At 36.6% G+C, this 24,729-nt stretch overlaps 1 protein-coding gene across 1 annotated transcript in view; it reads right to left on the reverse strand.

Moving 5' to 3' along the window:
- Positions 1-24,729, reverse strand: part of IPPK (inositol-pentakisphosphate 2-kinase) — a 28,337-nt gene that overhangs the window by 2,437 nt on the left and 1,171 nt on the right. The window contains exons 3-13 of the mRNA XM_085302477.1: positions 19,127-19,174; positions 10,559-10,654; positions 9,819-9,885; positions 7,599-7,720; positions 7,084-7,173; positions 6,370-6,428; positions 5,933-6,005; positions 4,660-4,939; positions 3,466-3,616; positions 763-865; positions 196-275 (exon numbers count right to left, since the gene is read on the reverse strand). Of these exons, the coding sequence (XP_085158603.1) occupies positions 196-275; positions 763-865; positions 3,466-3,616; positions 4,660-4,939; positions 5,933-6,005; positions 6,370-6,428; positions 7,084-7,173; positions 7,599-7,720; positions 9,819-9,885; positions 10,559-10,654; positions 19,127-19,174 (1,169 nt within the window). The remainder of the gene's footprint in view (positions 1-195; positions 276-762; positions 866-3,465; positions 3,617-4,659; positions 4,940-5,932; positions 6,006-6,369; positions 6,429-7,083; positions 7,174-7,598; positions 7,721-9,818; positions 9,886-10,558; positions 10,655-19,126; positions 19,175-24,729) is intronic.

The following is a 24,729-nucleotide window of genomic DNA, read 5'->3' on the forward strand; positions in this document are numbered from 1 at the left end:
TTAACTTTTTGTCAACTTTAAGTCTTCAGAAACTGTCCTATATATCTGAAATCAGAACTCTGCCTTATTAGTATGCCCAAAATGATCACTTGGAATCTGAAAAAGACCTTTTTTTTAACAGTTACATGAATTAACTATGCAAGTGCATCTGATTTCTAAATGAATAGGAGTCATTCAAAATTATCTATCTCTTACCATTCGTCTTGTAGACAAGGTGAAAGGGCAATCATGATGGAGCAGTCTTTCGCAGTCATTGCTATTCTGTACTGCTGCACCTATACAAAATGAGAGTGATGTGAACTTCCCATTAAATTTGTATTTACCTCTATAGAAAACATACAGTTCTTTTTCCAAGGTATTAGTATATTCATTTTAAAATCTAGGTATTATCCCTGTAACAGATAGRTAGCAGAAACAAGTGGTTTTACTACACCCCCTCTAGGAATCATGTTTATTTCCTACAGACACTTTTCTTAYAGACCAACAAAGCACCAGTATATGTGAATGCCTCCTCAGTCCAGAAAGGAAATAACCAGCTTTACTTTCCTTCTAAGAACAGGGGCTGAATGTGTTGGGTTTTAAGTGCTTCTGCTATAAAGGTACACAATTAAGCACCCTGACAAAATTAAGAACTTCTTTAACTGTACAGAACACACTGATAAGCCAGTGGTGATGTTCACACACTACCCATCAATTTCAGTTAGACGAGTGGTTATTAAAATTGTCAGACTAAATCTTCAGCAGTATGCCCAGGAGAATTACCTTTGTTAGTGCAAATGCTACTGTTCCATCATCTTCAGTCGAAAGATCTAGCAGCTTCTCATAAAATGCTTCATTATAAGGTCCATCTATCTGCAATGTACTTCTAAATAAATTTTAAAAGAAGATTTACACACAGCCAAGGGTATTTACYGATTTCCAGTGAGATCTTTCTTCAGTAGCCCAGATATTAAGATGAGAACATACATACCAACAAAAGTACTGATAAACATGGCAGCAATACTATTCAAAGAGCTAAAACTGTGGATAGTCTCTACTCTCATTTCATACAATCACAGCCATTTTAACACAGTTTAACACTTTCTATCTTAAAAAAAAATATGTGTGTGTATACATGTATATGTATGTGTATATATAGATAGATATAAATCTTAATCCCTGCCTGTTTATCATCACAAGAACAGAACAGCAATTTTTACGGAAAAAAAAAAATCCATTTTTAGCAAAAGTGGGAAAGATTCAAAATGTATAACAGTTTGCAGCATGCCTTAGAAAGTCTGTCTGAAAATACTGAGGTATGCACTTATCTGATACGGCCCCACTCACTACCCAACTCATGGTGTGAGCACTGTACTTGATATACTAATGATGGGATAGCTGATTTGGCCTCCTTTCCCACACTAAATACTTCAACTCCTGAAAAGCTGAACCAATCAAAAAGCAATYTGCAGCAGAAATCTGTTATTTCTGATTATATGCCAGTGCACAGTACACAAACACCACGTGAACACCAAAGTTATATTGCACATGACAAAAGCAGAATTTAAGGCTAGCATATTGCCTACTACAAGATAATTCCTTGGCTGAGGACTCCACAAGAGCTAAAGGAGCACAACAATCAAGTCTTACAAGTGAGGCCAGCGTGCCCTCTTGTGAGCAATGGCAGAATTACAGGCAAATTACAGCTGGMGAATTTAAGTATCAAAATTTAGAGGGTTTACAGTGATTATTACTATTGTTCCAACTAATATGCTATATCTGAGAACAAGTGTAGCACCTTGCAATACTCAGCATTTCTTCATCAGGCAAGACAAAACAGTAACCAAAAGATTCTTTCTCCTCAAGTTTGATTTGCTCAYTTATGTCATGGATTGCAAGCTGGCATTTTAAGCCACCCCTCCCTGTGAACTACCCCTRTACACCACATCAGTCATTTTCTATAGAAGAGACAGCTTAGCCGAACAGGTTTACGTGAGCAGTACAGCTAGCAGACTTCACGTGTTTTACTGCAGAAGTGGAACTTACTTAAAACAATCGAACTGTTTGCCACTGCAGCTTTATGCAAGTAGTAATTTGCAAATCAGGATTTCCTCATTCCTGTTCAGTTTTAATATGCTACTTGATTTCTGCTTCTCTGACAGATGATCARTTGTGACCAAAATAGCTATCATCTCATCACCTTGAGCTGGAACATAAACTACTTGTTCAAGGAACAGAAGCAACAGGAAGTCTGCTCCCTTTAAGGTGGGCCAGGCAATCTAATAAATTATGTATTTTACTGCAGTTAAAACAAATGCCAGAAGCTAAGATACAAAATTATAGACTGGTGACAAATACSACTACAAATGACATATGCTGGAAAACTCACRTGGAAGTTGGATAACTTGGCTGAAYGTTTTGAAAGACTGACCATCTCAGGTAAAACGCCTGGTGAGACGTGGGGACCTAAGACCCTGTGCGTCACAGGGGTCTAAAACCACTTTCAACGGAAAAGTAGGTTCTCTCTCTCCCTTGGCAGTTTAGGATAAAGCAATCACTTTAAAGTCATTACTTTTGATTATGATTACTTTTAATTTGCTACAGGATGAAGCTAAAGCAAACGAGGCCATTTTCCTTATAGCAGCAGCTTAGGCAGACATATTCATTTGTGCATACTGCGCCCAACCTCAGAACGCCTTAACTAGGAGGGTGCCTGGGGACCCTGCACGTTCTGTTACCTATTTCTGGAGCGTACCCAGGCTTCCCTGCAGCTTGTGAAATCAGTCTAGAAGTCAGTCACCTAACCAGTCTCAACTGGTCGACTCCTCTCTACTTAGGGGAACTGAAAAGGAAAGACTCAAACAAGACTTAACTCAAGACCAGGAACTTTCATTCAGCCCTGACARACTTTCATTCACGTAAACTCCACCTCACCACATAGCAAAGGTCAGCTAGACAAAAGCAGATATTGAGCCCGTTATCCAGTCAAACATTCTTTAAGATTTTGAAGGTATAGGCTGGATTCCTGCTGAGTATCAAATTCAAGTTTTTRAAAGGGCAGATAGTAACTAAAGACTCGAGAATGACAGTAAAAACATAACTATTACTGCAGATGTGTCCTAGTTCTGCAGGTACTAAAGGCGGGGGAAAWCTGCTTGCCATTTTACATGTCTTCCCTCTAAGGTATGTCCCTCAGGCATCCGCCACTAAGGAACAATGTATTTTCTCCCATTCCTGTTGTGAACTTGGCATAATCATCACTTTAAAATCCACATCACCAATCTCAAGTGACTGGTATCAAAACTTTTGACACTAAAACTCGTCTTTTATGTCATTTGTTATTTCAAGTTATAAATTTGGAATATGCCATACCATAAGGAAGGCTGTATAAGACACRAAAAGGTTAAAAAATGGTTGTAGTTTCATAGAGCCAATCTTGTCTGTGTACCTAATCAGAACTAACCAAAAAAAGTCATCAAAACTTACCTCTCTTCAGGAAATTCCTCTAAGTACTGTTCAACTCGATTGTACAAAGGATAGAGTCCTTCAATATCCAGCATGTCAAGCATCTGAGCCTGAAGGGTTTTGTAAAGGAGACAACCCCTCGGTAAGCCAGAGCTTTCCAATTTATGTTTCCCTATAAGAAAAAAATACATTCAAATAAGGCAGGCATGAGTGTCTTTAGTTTGCTTCAGTTTGCCATTACATGTGATTTTTCCATAAAGCAAACCCAAATATTCTTCAGATTGGTCAAAGAAAAAAAAGCTTCAGTTGTTGAACAATAATGTGCTGTGTGCTTATCTGCATATCTGACCACCGCTTACCTGACTGTAGAACACAATACTTAGTATACAGCTCTACAGATGACTCAAAAAATACACGTGTATATATCCACACTCCACTGCACTCTACTGTGAGTCTAAAAGACAGGTTTGTCAGACGAGTCTGAACYCCAAAATTAAGTTTCAACAATATGAAATGTTGACAAAACTCATTTAGCCTTTCAGCCATTGAGCTTTTTAATATAGTATAAACAAATCTGTTTATTTTTACGTGCTGTCTTTTTTAAAAGATAGCTCTTTCTCCACACAATACAGCAAAAATCAATCAGCAATGAAAAAGATTCTCAAGAGTATTTAAGAAACATGCTATTTGTATAATTCAAGTAACAAGCAGTATCTTGTACAATTAAAGCTTTACAAAACTTAAAACACTGAGGAAGTAACGTGATCTTCAGTTTTCCAGCCCTCATTTTCCATTTCTTTTCCACTCCATATTTGTACCTTCGCTTTACCAGAAGTGGAGTAGGAAAAGAACTGAAAGACGACTATGCCATAGGTGGGGCAGGCAAGAAACGGGAGCCATGTAACCAATAAAGACTTCATCACATACAAAATAAAAATTAACCACTCATTTAAAATACAAATCATGGTTATCAGCCTGAACAGGTATTTTCTTTAATTCTTACCCTCCTACCTTCTCAACTGACTTTTATCCCTTTCAYGAGATGCAGTACAAGGTCACATTAAAAAGAGCTATCTAGCAGCTGCGCAGTTCATAACTCATTTTCTCATAATTCAGTTCTCACACCAGTATTAAATAGCAAACAAGAGGCAAAAAAAATGAATCATTATGTGATAACAGTTAATTATGGTCAGTGCTCAAGAAATTAGTTCTTACCATTTCTTACTAGCTCCTTATTAAAAGCACTTGCTTCACAGTAGCTTCTTCCTTGTGAAATGGGAACTGTCCTCATATCACCTGCCCTGCAGGCATCAGTACTACTTAGTAGCGCCATAGTTATAACGTGGATTAGTTCTTTAACAATTGTCCTTGTACAGTGTGGTCCGCTGACCAACCCATTTGAGGGAAAAAAGAAAGGTTTTAAGTGACGAGCAAGCTCGTTCCAGTCAGAGACAGAGTCCTGATCATCTTTACAGCCATAAATTAGTTCACCATTCTGTAATTGGAAAAGAAAGATTTAAACACTCCATCAAATCCTGTTTTTCTTACTTAGCTAACYAAAGTACCAGATTTAGTATTTTAAGACACATGGTGCAGAAGAGAGTGACTTAGTATAAAGGTCTACACACAAATGCACGCACTCTCTTACAGAGTTGTCATCCTAAACTTCRTGAGATACCACAGGTAAAAATTTTTGGATTAGGACCAAAAAGCCCATTTAAGTCAAGAGATACTTTCTCAGCTTAATCAACTTTAAATAATCAGAAAGTGAACTGATACTCAGCATGGCCTCGCACCACTTCTGTCTAAATAAGGTCAATAGTAAAAAAGCATGTCATATAAAACTACACCTTTTAAAAGCCAAATTGTAAAATGGAAGGTGGAAAAAAAGAGGACAGAAAAGGTATGACAACTATCTGCACTCTAACAAAAAAAAACCAGAACAGTTCATACAAGCATAACTCCAACAGTTGTTTTAATACTGGAAATAAATTCAAAAGAGTTATTTTCTAGAACTGACAAATCTGCATAATCCATTGGTACTGCTTTATTTTTTACAACATTACTCTTATACAAAAAAGGTAACTTTTACTTCATCAATGACGCATGCTGTGCATTTGACTTGTACAAATGTTGTAACAGTAATTTCCAACAATATTTGCAGCAACACACAAAGCTCTCCTATCTTCTTCCTCTGAACGAGCACTCACAAAGTTTTAAAATTTCTGTTGGCTSTTCCGACTACTCGTTCAGACTGATTAGGTCTGGGATAGATTTCTTGGGATAGCTACACAGAGTATTATTTACCTGTTTTAACTTGAAATCTAAGAATTTTCCTGTTTTCTTCTACTAAATGGTGGGGCCCAATAGCGAAGGCGCTGATTACGTAGATTCGAAATAGAATCTTGACTCTTCAGACATTAAAGTCAAATTGTTATTATCATTAAAGGCAATATAAAAAAGCAAGCAGACAGTTGTGATTGTTTACCTTAAATATTTTCAAGTTGTTCTGTGCCTCCTGTAATAAGCTCTTCAAAGCAAAGTGCATTCTCTGTTTATTTCTAGAAAAAAACAAAAATGTATTATTCAGATGCTTACAGCTGTGCCTGCAGGATCCTATGGAATCAGAAGAGGGCACCTGAAGGGAACACATCCCTTAAGCATGTTACTCATGCTGAAGCTATTGCCAAGACAAAATGACTACTGCAAATTCAAATCTGAGTCGTAAATAAACACTTCCTACAGTTCATGTTAAGTAGCACAGGGTACTGTAACCATAATATAACCAGAACTATTGCTGTTAGACAGGCAGACATTGCTCTGTAATCCTACAGCTAAAGTCTAAATAATCTGAGAAATAAAACTAAAATATACTTTTTTCCCCTTTGGCCACACACAAAATCACACAGAAACACATCTTCTTACCCTGAGAAGAGATCTAATGGACAGTATTTACTTGGTCGCTTCCATTTTCCATTTGCTACCTGTTGAAAACCAACACCACCGTTAATCACTTTCTGGAATAACTGCTCTCAGTTATTTTAACAGTCAGGGGCTGACACTAACAGTTTTCTTCAGAMGTCTCATAACTTTTAAAACTCTTTGAACTTACTATTCACGACTACTAGTTTTCCTATTCCTATTAAATTCAGATCACTCAGATTCCATAACATTTGTGAATGGAATGCATGGAGAGAAGTCACATTAAGTTACAACAAGGTACAGTTAGCTTCTACTTCTAAACCCATTATGATTTCAGGAACATAATCAACACTATTAGTGTACATCAAAAACACCAAATGAATTCCATGGGTGTTACGTGCTTTGGTAAGTTGTGCAATGCCACCGTGCATTTGGTGAGCTGTACTTAAAAGGAAATACGGCAGAGATGTTGACCCAGCCAACAACTTTAACACTCCTCAAAGACCAATATTGCATTTGTTTGCTTCCAACTTCCCACAGAACTTCTTCCGTTTCTCACTACACACCCAGCAACTCAGCTGTGTAACCACTCACTCTCTTTAGTCATATCAGAGATTAAAGCAATAATATGCAAGTTTCAACAGGAAAGCAAGACTCAAGTAACAAGTAAAACACAGTACAGTCAAAGGAAAGCAGGCCGACTACAAAAAAAGTTACCTTTAAATGCTGATGCATACAATAACGACACACCTTGTGCTTTATCTCCTGTGAAACATGGCTGGAAAAAGGAATGAAGCCACACTTTGGCTACCAAAAAAAAAAAAAAAAAAAGTAAATATAAATGTATTTCTTTATATGTAAGGGCACACAATATGCAAATCTTTCCAGTTTCCAGTTAAACTGGAAAAAGATAATCAGTGAACATCCAATACTCAAAAAGCTTCATATTACCTCACTGTATATTATTCCTAGTTATATTAGAGTCCTCATTTAAAGGAATAAGGACAGACAGCACTGYTGTGGCCTGCAGAAAGACTACTATACTTGGGAGTTTCTCAAACTTGTAAAGGTTAGGAATGGGGGGGGGAGGGGTGGATATCATCCTACAGGTAACAGTGAAAGTGATGAGCTGTGCTTTATCCCCCTGCTGCATTTATTTGAAACTGCTTTGGTCAGTCCATACTTAAAAATTTCTAACAGAAACCCCAGAAAGATCATCTCCTATTTGATACCTTAATCTCTATGCAGAGGATTGGTCGATGTTCCACAAATCGATAGGTCTGCAGCCTGGTAAGATTAGGAAGGCACATTGCATAACCACTAAGAGTGTCCATGTCTTTATCACAGCGAGACTCTGGAGGAGGAGAAAAAAAAAGTGGGGGAGGGAAGAGAAACCATGTCCATATTTATTTTGCTCTGTAGTTGCGAGTTACCTTGTTCTCTAGTTAGAAAAAAAAGTCCTAAGAAAAGTAGGATGTAATTTAGGAAGCTTTATCCAATTGATTTCCCCCGCCCCATTACCAACACTGGCTTACAGTTTTCCTCACAGCTCTCTCAAGCATACAGAGTGCTTCGAGAGCTGCTTTAATGGCTTCAGTTTCCAGCTCATCCTAACAAAGGTATCAGTGAGAACCCTGAAACAGCAAAGGAGCATATTCAATTAGTCAAGAATAAGTAAAGAGATTTACTACTGTATGCAGAGAAGTCATCTCATGTTTGCTTGCTAAAATTGCATGTAGAGACTATGATCCAAGTCCACAACTTGGAATAACAAAAAAAAGCAGCTAGGGTTTTTTGTTTGTTACACTTAATCAGAAGTACATCTGTCAGTGGAAAGACACGTACTAATAAGATGAAGTTATAAATGGGAAATATTATAAGCTCCTTCTTAAGCTAGACAGGCTTTGTGAAAGGTTACTTACTATATTAAAATCTCAAGGAAAGAATTTCCTTAAAAAGRTTCTCATTAAAAACGAACATAATTTACTGTTGTAAAGCAAGAAAAACCACTCAGGCAGCTCCTCACAACTTCATTTCTTCCTCGAAAGAAATGCCCAGGAGATAAAGACACATAAAATCCAACTTTAAGAAATGRAGCTAAACTTTAAGAAATAAAGCTAAATTCTGTCATTCACTTCTACCAATTTATCATTCTTTTTGTAATTCTTACTGTACACTACTTACTTTCCTTGCCAATTTCTGGCACTGTGAAACTGTTTCTYGAAGAGATGCAGACAAGTCAGCAATAGAGTATAGAGTCTTTTGCCCTTACTATATGTACGTTAATTCTGATTTTTCCTGAATCAAAAGCTTCAAAGTACTGGCTGCCTTAACCAAAGAATTTAACACTACTTTGTTCTTCAAGGAACTCTGCTAAAGCAAGTTTCTGAATGTTCTCAAGAACATTTAACATAAGAACATGAGGGGTATATCTTTTGTTTTCCCATTTTAAAGCTTACACTCTGATGTACTTTTAGCCATCTATGAAGAATGATGTACTCAAGTGTTGCCCACTTTTTCCATTTTGGAAACAAAATGAAGTACATGACTCCCACAGATTTTTAAAGCGAACACACTTGAGACTAAAATCTGAGTTTCTGAAAGAGCTGACCGATTTCTATACCGCTTTATTTTACACTGAATGTGTCAGTGGTTTCCAAACTACTGAGCCTTGGCAGCATGTTCCCAAAGACCTCAAAAGCCAACACAACCACACTTCTACCCTCAATCCCTTCAACCCCCCGTCCCTGTCTGAAGGAAGCAGAAAGGAGTATTTGCATGTTACTGCTGGTTAGGGAGCCCAGAGCACCATGTAACAGTTTGGGGAAATCAGGCAGAGTCCCAAAGATATCCATTAAGCTCTAAAGGCTGCATACTAAAGCCTAAAATACTGCAGCCCCTTGCAACAAGATACACCAGGCACCAGAARCAGAGACATGGAAAGATGGAAGGCAAGTTGCACACAGTTAAGTGCTGTGATTAATACTGCCGCTCATCAGACARCAAATGCTTAGCCCCAAGTGAAAGRCTAACAATCGAAMCACGACTGAGAATTTAATTTGGAGTTTCTGAAGCTATCTTCTTTCCAAAGTACTACTAATTCGTCCAGGACAAATTCTGACAGAATCAAAACAGGCAGAGTATTTTAAGATACATCTTCCACATCCCTCACCAATGTTCGTAAAGGACTTTACAGCAAGGTAAAGAAGCCCAATACAGAATTAMCAAATGAAGGCTTAGAGAGGTTCCCTTTCCCCAATCTGGATACAACTTTTAATTCGATAACACATCCATTTTTCTACAACAAAGCCATTTTCAAGTTATTATTGGCTTCATATTGAAAGAAGTTTGCTCAGATTTTGAGGCATGATTTTTTTTTTAACTTTATTATTTAGCAGAATGTTTTACAGCTTGAGGAAGGCCATCTTTTTAATAGGATCACTGGAACTTACCTGGCCTCTCTGGCTGAATCTTTAAACACAGCTGTCTTACGAAGTCTAAAGGCAGTTGAACAATTTCCTTAAAAAAAAAAAAGATAAATAAATAAATAAAGCTTAATACCCAACAGATTCTCTCTGATTAACCATTAGATAGAAAACATTTAAATTAAATAAAAGCAAAAAAATAAAAAAGAGCATTTCAGGATGAGTTTAATATGCATTAAAAAAACCCTTGAATCATTTTGTCTTTTTCAAAAATCAGAACAGTTTTCCTCCATCACCCCAAGGCAGAATTTTATGACACAAATTCCAAAAGAAGTCACTTTTCCACTCAAGTCTCTGATGTTCAGTTAACTAGAAGTAGCTCTCCTGAAGAACAGAGTGATTGGCAAGGAAAAAGTTATCCTTCAACTGCATAGAATTTTGGACAATTTCGTGGAACCACGCTTCTCCTCTTGTTTTACAAAAATTCATCTCAAAGCATCTCTCTCTTCCACCTCTCACTTCATACAGAGAAAAGAAATTGCTACTTTTTTTCATCAGTGGCTTGAAATAGCTCAAACAACAGAGTACAATCCAATCACTTCATCAGCACAGAGCAGGATCTTTGTTCTAAACTGAATGCTTCTTGTTTGTGTAGCTTGCTTAGGAAGATCTGCAAACCCTACTAATTGCTTTTGCCTGGCATCCAGTGTTCCTCAAAACACAATGTTTACAATGTTTACCATTTATTTTAAGGATAAAACATTTACCCCATGATGAACATAATTCTCTCCAAAGAACTGCTTCATGACATGTTTTCCAAAATCTACGATGTTCTGCAGATGGTGTAGTATTTCTTCTGATGTCTGAAAAGAAAAACAACAGGGTAACTTAGCTATGACCTGATACACAACGCTTGGGACTACATACACATCCTTATCAACGATCTGGCAGAGTACCCTAACTGCTATACAGAGTTTAGTAAGTAAGTACATGTTGATATTAAAAGGATACACTGAACTTGAGGTATATATGCTTCCTTATGCCTGCTGGAGAGATTGAGATGACCAGGAAAGCAGTCAGAAGAGATTATTTTATTCTTAAATTTTAAGAGGAAAAAAAAAAAAAAAGCAGCAGCAGCAAGAACAGAGATGGCAAAAAAAAAGTGGAAGTGGGTGAGATTAGCTAAGATCTACTCTATCTCTGACCATTATTCTTAAAACAGATAAGAGATCTATAACGATCAAAATAGACACACTGCATGCCTTCTTACCAACAGGTTAAGTGCAGGAGACACTTTGAATGTTATGAAGCATTTCATCTGGAGGAACAAACACAGTCCTGCCAGGACACCAAGCCACATCACAGATCTCTGCACGAACAGGAACAGAATTTGCCATCTGTCCCGAATGTTGCCCCAGATGATGAAAATTTTTATTATGATGTGGTTGTTTGTTWTTTTTTTGTGTGCATTACATGCATATAAAGAAACACTGAAGTTCTCCTACAAGAAAAAATTCCAAGCTAGACAGATACGAAGTTAAATATTTGAGTTCGAGGCAGGAAAGCCACAGCAGTGCAGTATCACTCTGTCAGACTTTTTACTTTAACTATATTGTTCTATTCCCAGTACTCCACCATGCTTGGTTTTCTGCAGTTTTATTGTTACTATAGTCAATCTCAAAGTTCCTTTCCTGTGTCCTTTTGTCCTGTGTAAAACACAAAGCTTTACCAGAAAAATGCTATTTTGCATACCACTGTACGATATAAAGCTTTACTCTTGGAATTAAGCAACTGTGGAGCAAGAGAAAGCATAACACTTGATATCAAAGTTAGAAAATTAGACAGGAAAAAGCATGAGCAGGAGAGAAAATAAGAAAGTAAAATACACTGCAGAAYAGAGTGAGAGAAAATGAAATGCCAGGAGGAAGGCACTCAGATAATGACCGAGACTGGAAACAAAAGAAAAGACCATATCCAAAAGATTAAACGTGTTAAGAGGTAAAAGGAGATTGTCACTAACTAGGCAATTTTAGTACCAACACATTTGGGGTTTTTCTGTAATAGTCAGATATTTCTCACCTAGAAGGGTGGTCTATCAAACTTGCACAAGTTGTATAGGACTACACATAGATTATTTGGTTACTGTAAGGCAGGTCTTCCAATGCTACATACTACATTCAATATCCTTCATCTGCTTAGATTCATTTTCCAGACTGAAACAGCAAAATGCAATAATGCTTTACAGGGAAAAAATATATATATATATTACTCTATTGGTTCAGTATGCAGTGCACTAACCGAAAAACCCAAACCTCTACAGCTAGTAGGAAAAGTACAAATTTTCCAAAGCACTTACACAGCACTTCTATCATTCTGTAAAGGCCAGAACAGCCCTTAATCTTTAAAATGTTTGGCATATTGTAGGTGGAGTTGTTTTTCAGAGAAGRTATCCCCCCATCTTTCTGAGAGCTCCAAACAAGTTTGGAATCTCTTCAGAAAAACAATCTCCTGTTGCTTGAGTCTTCGAAGAAAATACTAACTATGATCCTGGAATAACTTTAGACTGCAATTAGTAAAGAGGCCATTTAATAGGCAATTCTGTAACTCTATAATTGCTTATAGGATTAATAGGCAACAAGGTCACCCAAACAGGCCTGAAACAGGCTACCTTAAAGCAGTGTTGTTCAATTCGTCCAGCCTGTGCTCTGCAGGAAGGCCAGTGCTCCCACCAGCAGTGCTGAGCCTGCCTCCACCCATCACTGCGGCCGGCTGCTAAGGCAGCGCAGGCCCCTGCGCCCCTCCCCGTCAAAGGGCAGGGGGGACCTCCACCGGGGAAATCGCCCGCCCCTGTCCCCTCCACTCTCACCCCGAGCAGGCAGCAAACACACTATAGCAATCTTTCCTTACACTTAATTTCCCCCCAGTCTGGGGAAGAAGTAGTTCCTTTGCAGAGAGGGAAAGGAAAAAAAAATGCAGAAATTTAAAATATCTGTGATTGTCATAAATATCCTCCTCACCTTATGAWGTGAGGAACTATTATTCTGAGTAAATATTAGAGCAAAACCTTCAGTTTACATATAGACTTCCTCCCTTTTATGGCAACACAACCCTTTCTTTAGCGTATACAAGTTCCAAATAGCAAGCAGGTATATTACTTCATCTTGTATAGTAACAAAATTCTCAGCTACTTCCCACTTACAGACTATTCTGACCTCATTTGCTGATGTACACAGTACTTAAAAGCTTTTCTTTTTTTTTATTCATACTGGGAATTAAATAAGCATCTCTGAAAACTAGGGCACTCACTAGTACAAGGAAAGACTCACCAATTAAAAAAAAAAACAGTACAACTTTCAGGTTGCAGATCAAACTTATGGCACTTGCTGACCTCCTTTYAAGAGCAAGTACAGTCAATACTCTGAACAATAAACAATATTAACAATATTACTGGAGCATCACCTTTTAACATTAAAAAAAGGTTAGAAGTTTCTGAAGGACCCATCACTACTGCCAGCTCATTTAGTAGAACACCAAACATTTAGTAAAATCTACTAAATTTAGAATTTAGTAAAAATAGTTTTGCTCAAAGTTCTGCTTAAAGAAAAACTGTTCTTCTATAATAAATAAATATAAATGTTTTAAAAATTACAATTAGTAGAATATTCAAATCATATAACCTGCTATTTAAAAAGTAGTGATAGAAGTATTTGTAAATCACAAAGTCCTTATAATCACAGTTCTGAGCAAATAGAGAATTATGAAGCTAGCTGCAACTTACTTCTGTTTAAAATGTAACACTTGCATGCAACAGCAGGGTTTCCTGTGGTAGCGTACATTTATCAATCCAGCTTTAATAGCATGAACGTACAGTCACAGTTTAAACACTTCTAGAGCTACATTACCTAATTGTGCACATCCAGAAATTAGCATTTTGTGGCTACAGTGGTAAGAAGAAAAGCATGTCTGTCTGGGGCAAGTTTGAATGAGAGTGTTGCTAACAACTTCTAAAGCCCAAACTTTTAATGTTTAATCAGACACARCCTCAGGGAATACCTACCACAATGTACTGCTGTGCTTGCTGGGACTGTGAGTGATTTTACTCATCTGATTACGCAGAGGGGTAAGAAAACATTCAAGCATCTGAGCAACATTCATACAGTACCAGATCACCACGCCCAGGACATTTTTCTTGTGTTTGGTTATTCCAATCCAAAAAAATTATATGCACACCAAAATAGTTTACTGAAGTGTTATCAACCTGAACTCTGTATTATAGCTAATAGTGGAAAATTACTTATCTCCCTGTGCGACTTCTTCATGTTATGACATTTTGTATAAGGATTATTATGCAATACAATTTCAGACCAAAAAAAAAAAAAAAAAAACTTATCTCCCTGTGCGACTTCTTCATGTTATGACATTTTGTATAAGGATTATTATGCAATACAATTTCAGACCAAAAAAAAAAAAAAAAAAGCTGTAAAGCTGTAGTCTTCCTGTCAGTACTGAATTATTTAGTAATTGTCTTCATTAAACATTAAGTCACTGCCTAAGCACGGCATGCTCATCAACATTCGTTCAACAGACCACCACTAGTGTGTTTGCTACTGGTACCATGGAAGGTGAGGAATTTAAGCCTTTGGAACTAATTTCAAGAAAACCCAACTAGTGCAGAAGAACACTGTAAAATGTAGGAAGTACGATGAATGCTTCTCTCCACCCTTCTATGGGGTATGCATTTGGAGGAAAAGGGCAAGTGTGCAGGGCAGAGACGGGAGCTGTGAAAGCTGCCAGTGAGACTGAGAATGTCAGTGGCTACCTGGAAAAGACTTAGGCATGCAAATAATATGTGTGCATGTGGAGGAGTATAATAATAGGAAACAAAATGAAAGAGCTATTCAAAACTGCAAARTGCTTGCCAAAGTCGAAATACTTAAGACTGATGCATTTAGAGATGTTTTAAAAGGCTCATGATTAGGAGGCTTTGCTGCAGAAATGGAGGAAAGCAAGAAAAAYTGTTTAAAGAAATTCATACTTTTAGCATTTTTAGAACAATTATACCTCACATCTTGTGAGGCTGCAAAGAGACCCTAAATGTATTAGAAATACTAATACTCACTATTTTTCTTTATCAAAAATTTTAGAGATTTGTGCACCACATCAGCTTTGCACCAGTAAAAGTAGAAATAATACTAACAATACTTCACATCAGCCACAATCAAATTACTCTCCTCTACTTGAAAAAAAAATCAAAAGTAAATTAAATTATTTTTACTAGTAGCCTTTCCTACTAATGTAAGGATATCAAACTCTTATTTTCAGAATCAAAATGCTGGTCAAAAAAATGATTTTTCATTGTTACGGAATTCCAAGGTCAACCTCAAAAAGCTGTGAAAATCACTTTGGAAAAATGAATAAATTATAGCAACGAACAAACTCTAGCATAGTTAGAAGACAGACTATGTCAAAGACATTATACACTTCACCTAAACTGACAAGTTCATTTAAACCAGGGCATCTTGCCTATGCCTTCTGATAGTTTTTAAAAAATAAACCTAGGTGAGAATTCWATGCCAACACCACCAGTTAAGGAACTTCAAATACTATTCTAGAAAAGCCACATATTTCCCAATACATTCYGCCAACAACCTAACAGGTTGCCTTCATGTACTTTGGACACACGCACATGGCTGACAGAGACAGCACTCCACTCCTCGGCTGATCAGGATAATAACAGCATTTAAGTACTTCCACAGCACAGTAGAACGGTTTGTTATTTGATGGAGGAATGGACCTTCAGACCAAAATACCAGAGGACTGCCTCAAGCAACAATACAACAATAGCAGTGGCAGCGGGGAATCAAAACACAGGATAACCCTTCTTTATTTAGAAAGGCAGGGAAAAATAGCAGCTATTTAGAACATGGACTAAGCTTTACCTTCTATAACTAGAATAAAGGTGATCTTAAATTTCACCTTTAAAGGTGTCTTTCTGAAGTAGAACAAGACAAACCATTTAGCTATGAAACATTAATATGGTACATCTAGAAAAGTCGTTAARTCCAATGAAGACAAATACTGTGCTGTACTAATTAGGCAGAGTAAATTTATTCAGAAGGGATAAAAATAGCTAAGTGCATTACCTTCCTTCACAAAATCCTGACAGCAGATTGTCTTCCACATTCAAAGAATTTGTGGAATCAGAATTTGTRGATTCAAAAAGTAGGAAATGTAAGTCGCAATCACGGCAGCCACTATTGTTTTCATCTTTATTTAAATGTTAAATGGATACTCACCAGGAAACATTTATCAGGAAAGAGAGAAGTGATCATACATTATTAGACATTTATGTTAGAAATATGCCTCAGCATCAGTTATTGCCTACTGTTACAACAAGCCCTAACAAAAGAAGTGATGACTTAGTAATTGCTTTACCAGAAAGATATTTGAAAGCTGGAAAATAGTAAGTCATTCAGCTTATCAYTACTCTGCTTAAGAAACTCTCAAGCTTGGAAAACATTCTGTGCAGATTAGTAACTAAAAACACATCTTTCCTGGAAAACAGAGATAAGCTCACATTAATTCTCACAGCAACTTAGAAGTCAACTTTACATCAACTGAATCTTCCCTGTGGTTCCATTTTTACACCAAATGTATTTCCAAATGACAAAACAGTTGGTTGTAAACAATTAGCACTTCGTTCATTACRATTCCCTAATGAAAGCGTTTTTTTAAGATGTGCTAGCTCTACTATTTCTGTGGAGGCATGGCTGTTATGCCTGCACATTATTGGGGCACTTGCAATAGAGTATTTTGATGYGAGAACTTCTAGAATAAAAAAGCATGTCCCAATAGGATGTTTCTTTCACTTGCTCTGAAAATCTTTAACAAGTAAGATGTTACAATTCTTACAGATAATATGTTCCACTGTTTCACCATGGAACCRTTACACTTTTATCTAATAGTCAACGAAAAATATCCTAAGAAGGAAATGAGACCTTTTCCTTCAGTGAACTTGACGGATAAACACTTAAGATCCTCATGGTAACAACATTCTATATGTTACKGCAACGTACATACGTGTCTCCTCAAAGTTTTTCTCTTCCAGGATTAAACAATTCAATTCTTTCAACATTTCTTTCTGTTTCTTAAATTTCTTCATTATTACTGTTTTCTTCTAGACTGTTTTCCATTTATCCCTCTCCTACTTACAATGGATTAACCAAAACTTAATGCTATATTCAATGTAAAACCACTCAATCTCGCTAATACCTTATAATTCCATCAATTCATCCCCAAAATATTTGCATTTTTTTTTGCCTTTTGCTTTGTCAAACATTTTGTGGTTCACCATTATTCTCAAATCCTTTAAGCTGTTTACTGGCAAAGCCAGTCATTTCCTATTTTGTTTATGAATATTTGTTTTCTCTTCTTCATTTTGCATCAAGTAATTAACAGCTCACCAACTGATCATCACTTTCCACTTAGCATCACAGAATTTTGCCTAAATCATCTCACATCAAGGTTCCAGTTATTCACTCCATCTTGCAGACTGAGCAATCCACATGCAGTACTCCCTTCTTCAGTTTAATGTCACTTGCTTTACTCTGTTACCTAATTATTATTATCAATAGAATACAGTCTTCTAGAAGACAGACAGCTTTGGAGATTTAACACAAAATGACCTCTGAATTTCACAGTCCATCTTTGTTAGTCTCTCAAGGCTTTTCAAAGTAAGATGTATGCCTACCTGATGGAGATTACATCAATGCTGCATTACTCAGCTTGTTTACGTGAATACAATTTTGAACAATGCCAAAAGTCCTATTAAAGTTAGAACATGTACCTGTTACCTTCTCCTTTCTCTACTAAGTGCCTTGATAAAAAGTATGATGACCTCAGTCTGACTACCTTGAGTTGAGCTGACTGGGTGCCATTTCCTGTATACTTTCAGGCTAATAATTTACTCCATTTCCTTAATTGTAGTTGGACCATGTGATCTAATTCTCCTATGTTGTATTAAAAAGTGAGATAGGCACTGTTTTCCTTTTTTCCAATGAATTTGGTCCTTCCCTGTTGTCATAAGAACTCTAAACATAATTATCTCAGACTACTACAGAAGCACAAAATACATTTTTCAAATCCTGCCACAATAAGCAGATCTAAAACTTCAACTTGAGCTACACTTTAGTTTTGCTTCATTTTTTTCCAAGTAAAACAGTAGCAGAAATACCATGAAATAACTCACAGCTACACTGTGTGCATGTTTTTCACCTCTTTGCTTTCCTCTGATCTATTTTAGAACCTTCTCCTTTTGCTGTTATTTCCCTTGTTAAATGCAGTGCATTTTGTCTTAATCTTCCTAATTTAATGCACAAATCCCATCCCATATGTTTCACTCCATATGTTTACTTTACAAGCATCCTGGTTTCTCTTTTCTAAAATCACCTCCCTGCTCTCCAGCTATCAATACAGCCATAGTGCTTTTTATATTTGCTTCTTACCAGAACAGTATGCCACTGAAACCTTACAAAGCCATGTTTTAGTACCTGCCCTAACTCAGACCAYTTCTTGTATCTCTCAAGTAACATGCCCTAAAGACTACTGACTAACTTGAGGGGGGGGATCCTCCTCCTTAGAGTACTGTGTGCTGACGCTTCATAATCCCTTTTACCTGCCATCTTTGATTCTCATTTTTCTCCCTGTTAAAACAATCTAAGGTAACTAAGACTCTAAGGTTTCACTTGCTTCGCAAGCTGAAAACTTTTCTGTCACAGACCAAGAAATTTAGACCATGTCCTGCCATATTCTTTTTGTAGTAGATAAGATTAAGTCCTTCGATGACACCAAACTGTTCTCTGAATACTTCATCTTTGTCCAAAATTCCTCAGCTTTCTAGCTGCTGAATAGGTAGCGAACAGGAGATMTTTACCACGATCCTGTTTTCCTCCTCCTCTTCAGTCTTGCCTAGCAGTAGTCAATAAAACTCTCTTATTTCTTCTTGAGTCASCTACACCGATATGCAAGATTAGTTCTTTCCCCTTGCTACAGCTATCCTTATAGAAAGTTGTACCTTGTACACATGTATTTCAGTCATACTAGTTGTCCCACAAAAAGGTCMTGAAATCAGAAGTAATAATAAATAAGAATAAATTTTTGCTATAAAAGGCTACTCGAAATTTCCTCCTGTTGCCAAAACTCCTGAAAAACAGGCACATTTGAAAACATCCTCTTATTCTTACTCATAGTTCTTTTGCAGGCTTCAGATTTCTCSTCAGATCAGCTTTCATTAACTTACCTGTAGGCTTTTATCACTAGTAGACATTGTGTCTTACCTTATTCTGGTTTGGGGGAAACTTCAAAAAACGCAGCACCACACAGCGCTAAAGAAGGATAGGAAAGAACATGATTTCATTAGCACTGAAGTACATCATCATAATTTCAAAAGTTAACTTCATTTGAACAGAACTGATGTCCAACTCCCCCCCCCCAGCTCATCCAAGAATTAAGTGTTTTGAAAAACTAAAGAGAAACAAAGTATTTTGAATGATGTTTCACTCAACTTGAAATAAAACAGACCAATTTCTATTTTCAGATATGCCGTGACCTCCCCGTTGACTTTAACAAGTCAGTTACTCTGTGCTTTCAGTCACAAATTGTAAAAGGGGAAATGCTGCCTGGCTTACAGCAGTATTCTAGAAGTCTGATATTTCAATTTTGATTGCCACTAAAAGCACAATATTAAAACAAACAAACAAAGAAACAAACAACTTCATTTGCTCCAAAGGTCTTTGGAAAAATTTGTAAGATCCACTAAAATATCATTTGCATTACAAAATATTAAGGAGATACTTACTTACTAGTTACCAGCAAAATCTGCACAGCTGTACTTATAAATACTAAAATCTGCTACTTCCACACTCAGTTTTAAGGGAAAACCTACCAAGTTACACATTTAAAAAACATGGAATGCACTGGGCTAAATGCAGCAGGTTTCCAAACGTTTCACCTCACAAAACACACATTTTTATGTGATTCATGCAATTCAAAAACCTTCGACGTTTACATGGTAGGCCTAGGCATACTCTAAACAAAYGCAAGTCTCTACAGAGATTTTAATAGTTCAAAGATATCTTGGAGACATATTAACTAAATTAGGCCTTTATGCATACGCCTATTAAAATAGGATGCCTTTCCTCACAGAGCAGATCTTAAGAATCTCTTAAAAATTTCTTGTCTCATTGGTCCATCTGGACCTTTCCTAGACAATCCCCAAAAGACTGCATTCTATTCAAAGCACTGTAAGTGGAAGAAAACAATAACACAGTAGTAACAATCAGATTAGCTAACAAAGGTATGCAGATAAACCTCGGGGTAATACCTCAGTTTTATGAAACACGAGCATTTTTACCCCTATCAAATGAAGAGAACTAAAAAAAAAATTCCATAGTAGGACAGCACCGAATATAATAAGCACCTTGCAGTTCAAGGCTGAGTGCTATCTCTAGACAGTGCTGAGTGGGAGAGAGCAAGAGTTATCTTTAATTACTAACGTGTAGAGAAAGRGCACCATGAGAAAAGCAAAACAGATGACAACATCACTCCAAAATCCTWACAAAAGAGGTCTGGATATATGTGTTAGATAGCTAGACCCAGAAAAAGCCCCTTCAGTATCTAAAATGTCTCAAACTAGCTTAACTATTATAAATCCTTGTTCATCTGTATCTGTACAACTCTCCAGTAAAAGCACACTTTTCTGATTTGTCAYTAAACTTGTCCTGCTATATCTAAACAACATGCAAGTTACATGACAAAAATAAAATACAAATAAATTGAATACCAAATACGCTATTCTGGATTTGACTACTCCGTTGGTGACTGCACCTCTTCTTGTCTTCCATTATGGCCTAGATGTTGATAATAGAGCTCAGATCTGATGGACTTGTACATTTTGTGTACATAGTAAAAATAGATTTTTATTTTTAGTGTTTCAGCAGTTTGGATCCTTCACTTTAAATACTCCTGAACAAGTGGATCAGTGATTAAGTGATCTGATTATCATTTTTGATCTGTTCAATAACTTAAATTCTGAAGTATTTCAGGGGTGCTCATTTTAATGACAATTGAACACTTTCCAGTAAATACGCCACAGAACAAAACTAGAAGATCCATCTGATTCTTCAAAATAGGTTTGTAATTTAGCAATGCAATTGCTTTTAAAATGAAAACATATGCTCAATGGCAGAGATGAAAAGTAAGTACATAGTGATGTGGCCTACTGTTACTAGTGAAATCTGTTATGATTTCTTATCCTTTATAATTGTTTGCCAGTTCAGTTTTGAAAATCTGTTAACTTGTAAGAAAAGTAATATTAAGCATCCTCAACATAGTAAAAAAAAAAAAGTGTGTTAACAATGTGTTATGCATTTATCCATTTATCGATTCCCAACTAGCAGATTTCCTCCAACCACCCCCTCTGGTAAATTCAATTCTATTACATTTATCTGTAACAATGCTCATTACAGTATTCATGTATTAACAAATCATTTCTAAACAGGCATACCAGGATAAAAGGATAAAAACTATATATGGCAAAAGAACAACATACTGCTTTTCTAAAGATTGGATGCAGATGTCAGAACAGAATAGAGCAAAGCTCAAACAAAAGTTTTCATTGCAGATGTCATTTATTTAMCTAGTCACTACCAACTTCCACCCGCACTACGTCTTAGTGAGGCCATTACAGTGATCCAGAGTAACTGATTCAGATTTAAAAAACACAAACTTATTTTTGTTGAGGATTTTTTCAACTAGGTCCCTGCCTTTGCAATTCATTACACAGTTGCACAAGCATGTTGGCACAGTAMAGAGGTCAACCTCTGAGTGGTGAAAGATGCCGACTGCTTAAGAATTATTACCACTGTCTGTATTTTTCACATGCTGTTGAGGTATTGCCTGATCCTTCACTTGGAAATATTGTGAGTTGTTGTTGCCACGGAGTTTTTCCTTCAGTTAACTGCCTTAGATTTTTTTAATATATTTGCAATTTGAAAATCGAAGACATAACATGCTTATCTGCACATAGAAGAACATCCTAAATCCAGAAGAGAACAGATTTCTTAAGAAGTCGCTACCCTTTAGCACTCCAAACATCAGATCAATTAGACCTTAATATTCTCCCAAACTTCATTCTCTACATGCGTCTCCTTAAGTCCTTCCACTGCTTAATAACACTTCAGTCAATGCACTATTGCCAAAGTACTTAGTTAATTGAGTTATAATCCCATGCAGACAAAAAGACAGAAAAAAMATAGGCTGCAAAATCAAGCAGAGAAAAGAAAGAAACAATGCATGGAGGCAGGAAAATTCAAAGCATTAAATATTAAGAGGCTTCAAATTTTTTGAAGAAGTAACACGAGCTAGAACAACAGTGAACTCAAAGGAAGAATTCTGACTATCTAACTATTTTTTCTTTCGATAAGAAATTCTGCAGTCCTTTTTCTGAACACACACTCATTACTCAATTAGTGAGGAAAGGAGGAAAAAAAGTCATCAGAGTATCAAGTACGACTGTCCTTATTCTCTGAATACAGAAGTTAAGTGTGACTTGCATGAAAATACAGCAGTTTGGTAACAGATAGCAAGCAACATTCCTAATGCAGGCCATAACAGTACCAGGGCTACCAGGAAAACCATTTCCAACTGCTACAGAAAACAAAAACCACCACCACCACCAGAGGGATGGCAACTCAGATTAAGAAACTTATTTCTCACAGAATTCATTAAGATTTCACAATTGCTGTACTACTATACTACCTGCAAGAATCTTTCTTCTCCAAAGTTGTGACTACAGCTATTGTTTTAGTTTTACTTAGAGAAATTCAGGAACACTAGGTGACCTTTGAAAGTTAGGCCAAAATAACAGAATCTGACTGGCATCAATACAGATACCTTAGATTAGACAGTAGGCATTGTGAAACCAGGAAAAAAACTTGGATTTTATTTCTTTATTGCTTCATATTTAATATTGGCCTAAATATGTCCTAAACTTCATTTTCATAAGGTAAAGTCACCATGCAGGCCTCCTGAACCGTAGAGTTTTCACTACTTAYACATAGTTAGGGCAAATATATGATCCTGACATTTCCACTTTAGCCAAACATCTGGTCTGCACCACTGAGGTTTTTTCAAGTTTCAGTCACTTGTTACATTATTAACACAATCTGTGGTAAGAGTTGGTGCCAGTGAAAGTAGTAGAGGAATTCAGATGCTAGTAAAATTGTTTAACTATGCAGAAAGAAGTACATTTTCTTTTTCACATTACCACTTTGGCTCACATAGTTTTAAAGTAAGCTTCAGTATAAAACTGTGTGGAATTAGCTTGTCCCAACACAAAGCTTGGGAAATGTCACTTCAGCTTCTACTTTTCGAAATAAGCAGGTACATATAATTTGCTATTTATTATTATAAACAGAACATTTAAATGTTTTTGTGTACAAGCACAGCATTAGTGTATACCTCCACAACTCCCTAGTATAACTAGATAGCCTTTATTTAGTTGATTACCAACTTRTGTTCACATATGCAAGATCTTGTGGTAGATACCAAAGCACTTTGGGAAGCAACCCTCTAACCCCGAGAAGGAAATCCATGCCTCTCCCCAGTTCCCCCTCTACCTCCCCTCACTCCACACAGTCTAATAAATTGTGGAATCTGAAGACTCTACAGTATTTTTTGTGAACATTACATGCAATTTCATGCCTATCATAAAGTTCTCTATGTTTGCCTACTATACTCCATTGTAATACATTTTTTAARGGTATACGATATACAAGCAAAATAATAAAACCCAAATTTAAAATTATCTGTATAAAAGTCATGAGTTTCTAGCTACTGTGTAACCAACATTGGGGGAAAAAAAACTCTCAAAGACTGGTAACAAATCGTGCCCTACCATTACTACTATGCMATTTCTTGCAACTAATTACACCCATCACCATCACCTTCTTAAGCAGATGAGGAGGCTAAGTGACCTCTATTCTTAGAGAGAATGGGGTCTGAAAAGGCTCCTGAATTTCTCTGCACAGTAAAAAAAAAAATGGATGTTAATTTCATTTTCTTCCCTTGAGCCTGAAAAGCAAACAAGAACTTAGGGAGCACAGTTGTAAGTGTAACCAAACCTTTTACTGCCATTGCAGTTGTTCCATAAAACTTAATCATTGCCTATTTAGGATGGTATACAGCAATAACATCTACAAAAAAATGTGCTCTATCTAAATTTCAATCAAATTGAAGCATGGAAAATTTTGTACCTTTTCAATGAAATATACGTGGTAATATGGTACACAAGCATTGTCTTCCAGCTCAGTTTTGTTCTATATAAGGTGGATAAGATCATACAAAACAAAGTGAGGAAAGCTGCATTTCCTGCCAGTATGGAGGAAGTTTAGCAATTGCTCACACAAAGTGTAAGGAAGTATCAGAACAACACCCTCCTATTTGGCTTAAGAACTCCTTAAGAACAATCTTTTGATTCCTTTACAAAAATAAAGAATTTTGAGCATAACATCTTGCTTGACACCATTCAGTATTTTAAGCCATTATCTAGACACCATGTTACTTGGGGTTTTTTTGCAAAGAGCTCACAGCTGCATCAGACTTCAAGTGTTCATTCCTTTTTTCTTTCCCCTGTCCAGTTATGATGTATATTCCCATGATAGTTGAACATTCACACGGGTTTCACATTATAACTAAGTTTTATATAACCTTACAATATGCCAAGGGTAACAATTTAAAAACAGTTTTATCATTTTGTACTAGCCTTGAATAAAAAGGGATGTTCACTGTTTGGCTAAGCCGCACAATACTCAGAACGGTATCAAGCGATACATCTACTGGTACTAGGTGGAAACACACACCAGAGAGCTACAGCAGAATG

This window comes from Rhea americana, unplaced genomic scaffold (assembly GCF_003343005.1).
Source record: "Rhea americana isolate MKP2758 unplaced genomic scaffold, rheAme1 scaffold_19, whole genome shotgun sequence".
NCBI classification, from domain to species: Eukaryota; Metazoa; Chordata; class Aves; order Rheiformes; family Rheidae; genus Rhea; species Rhea americana.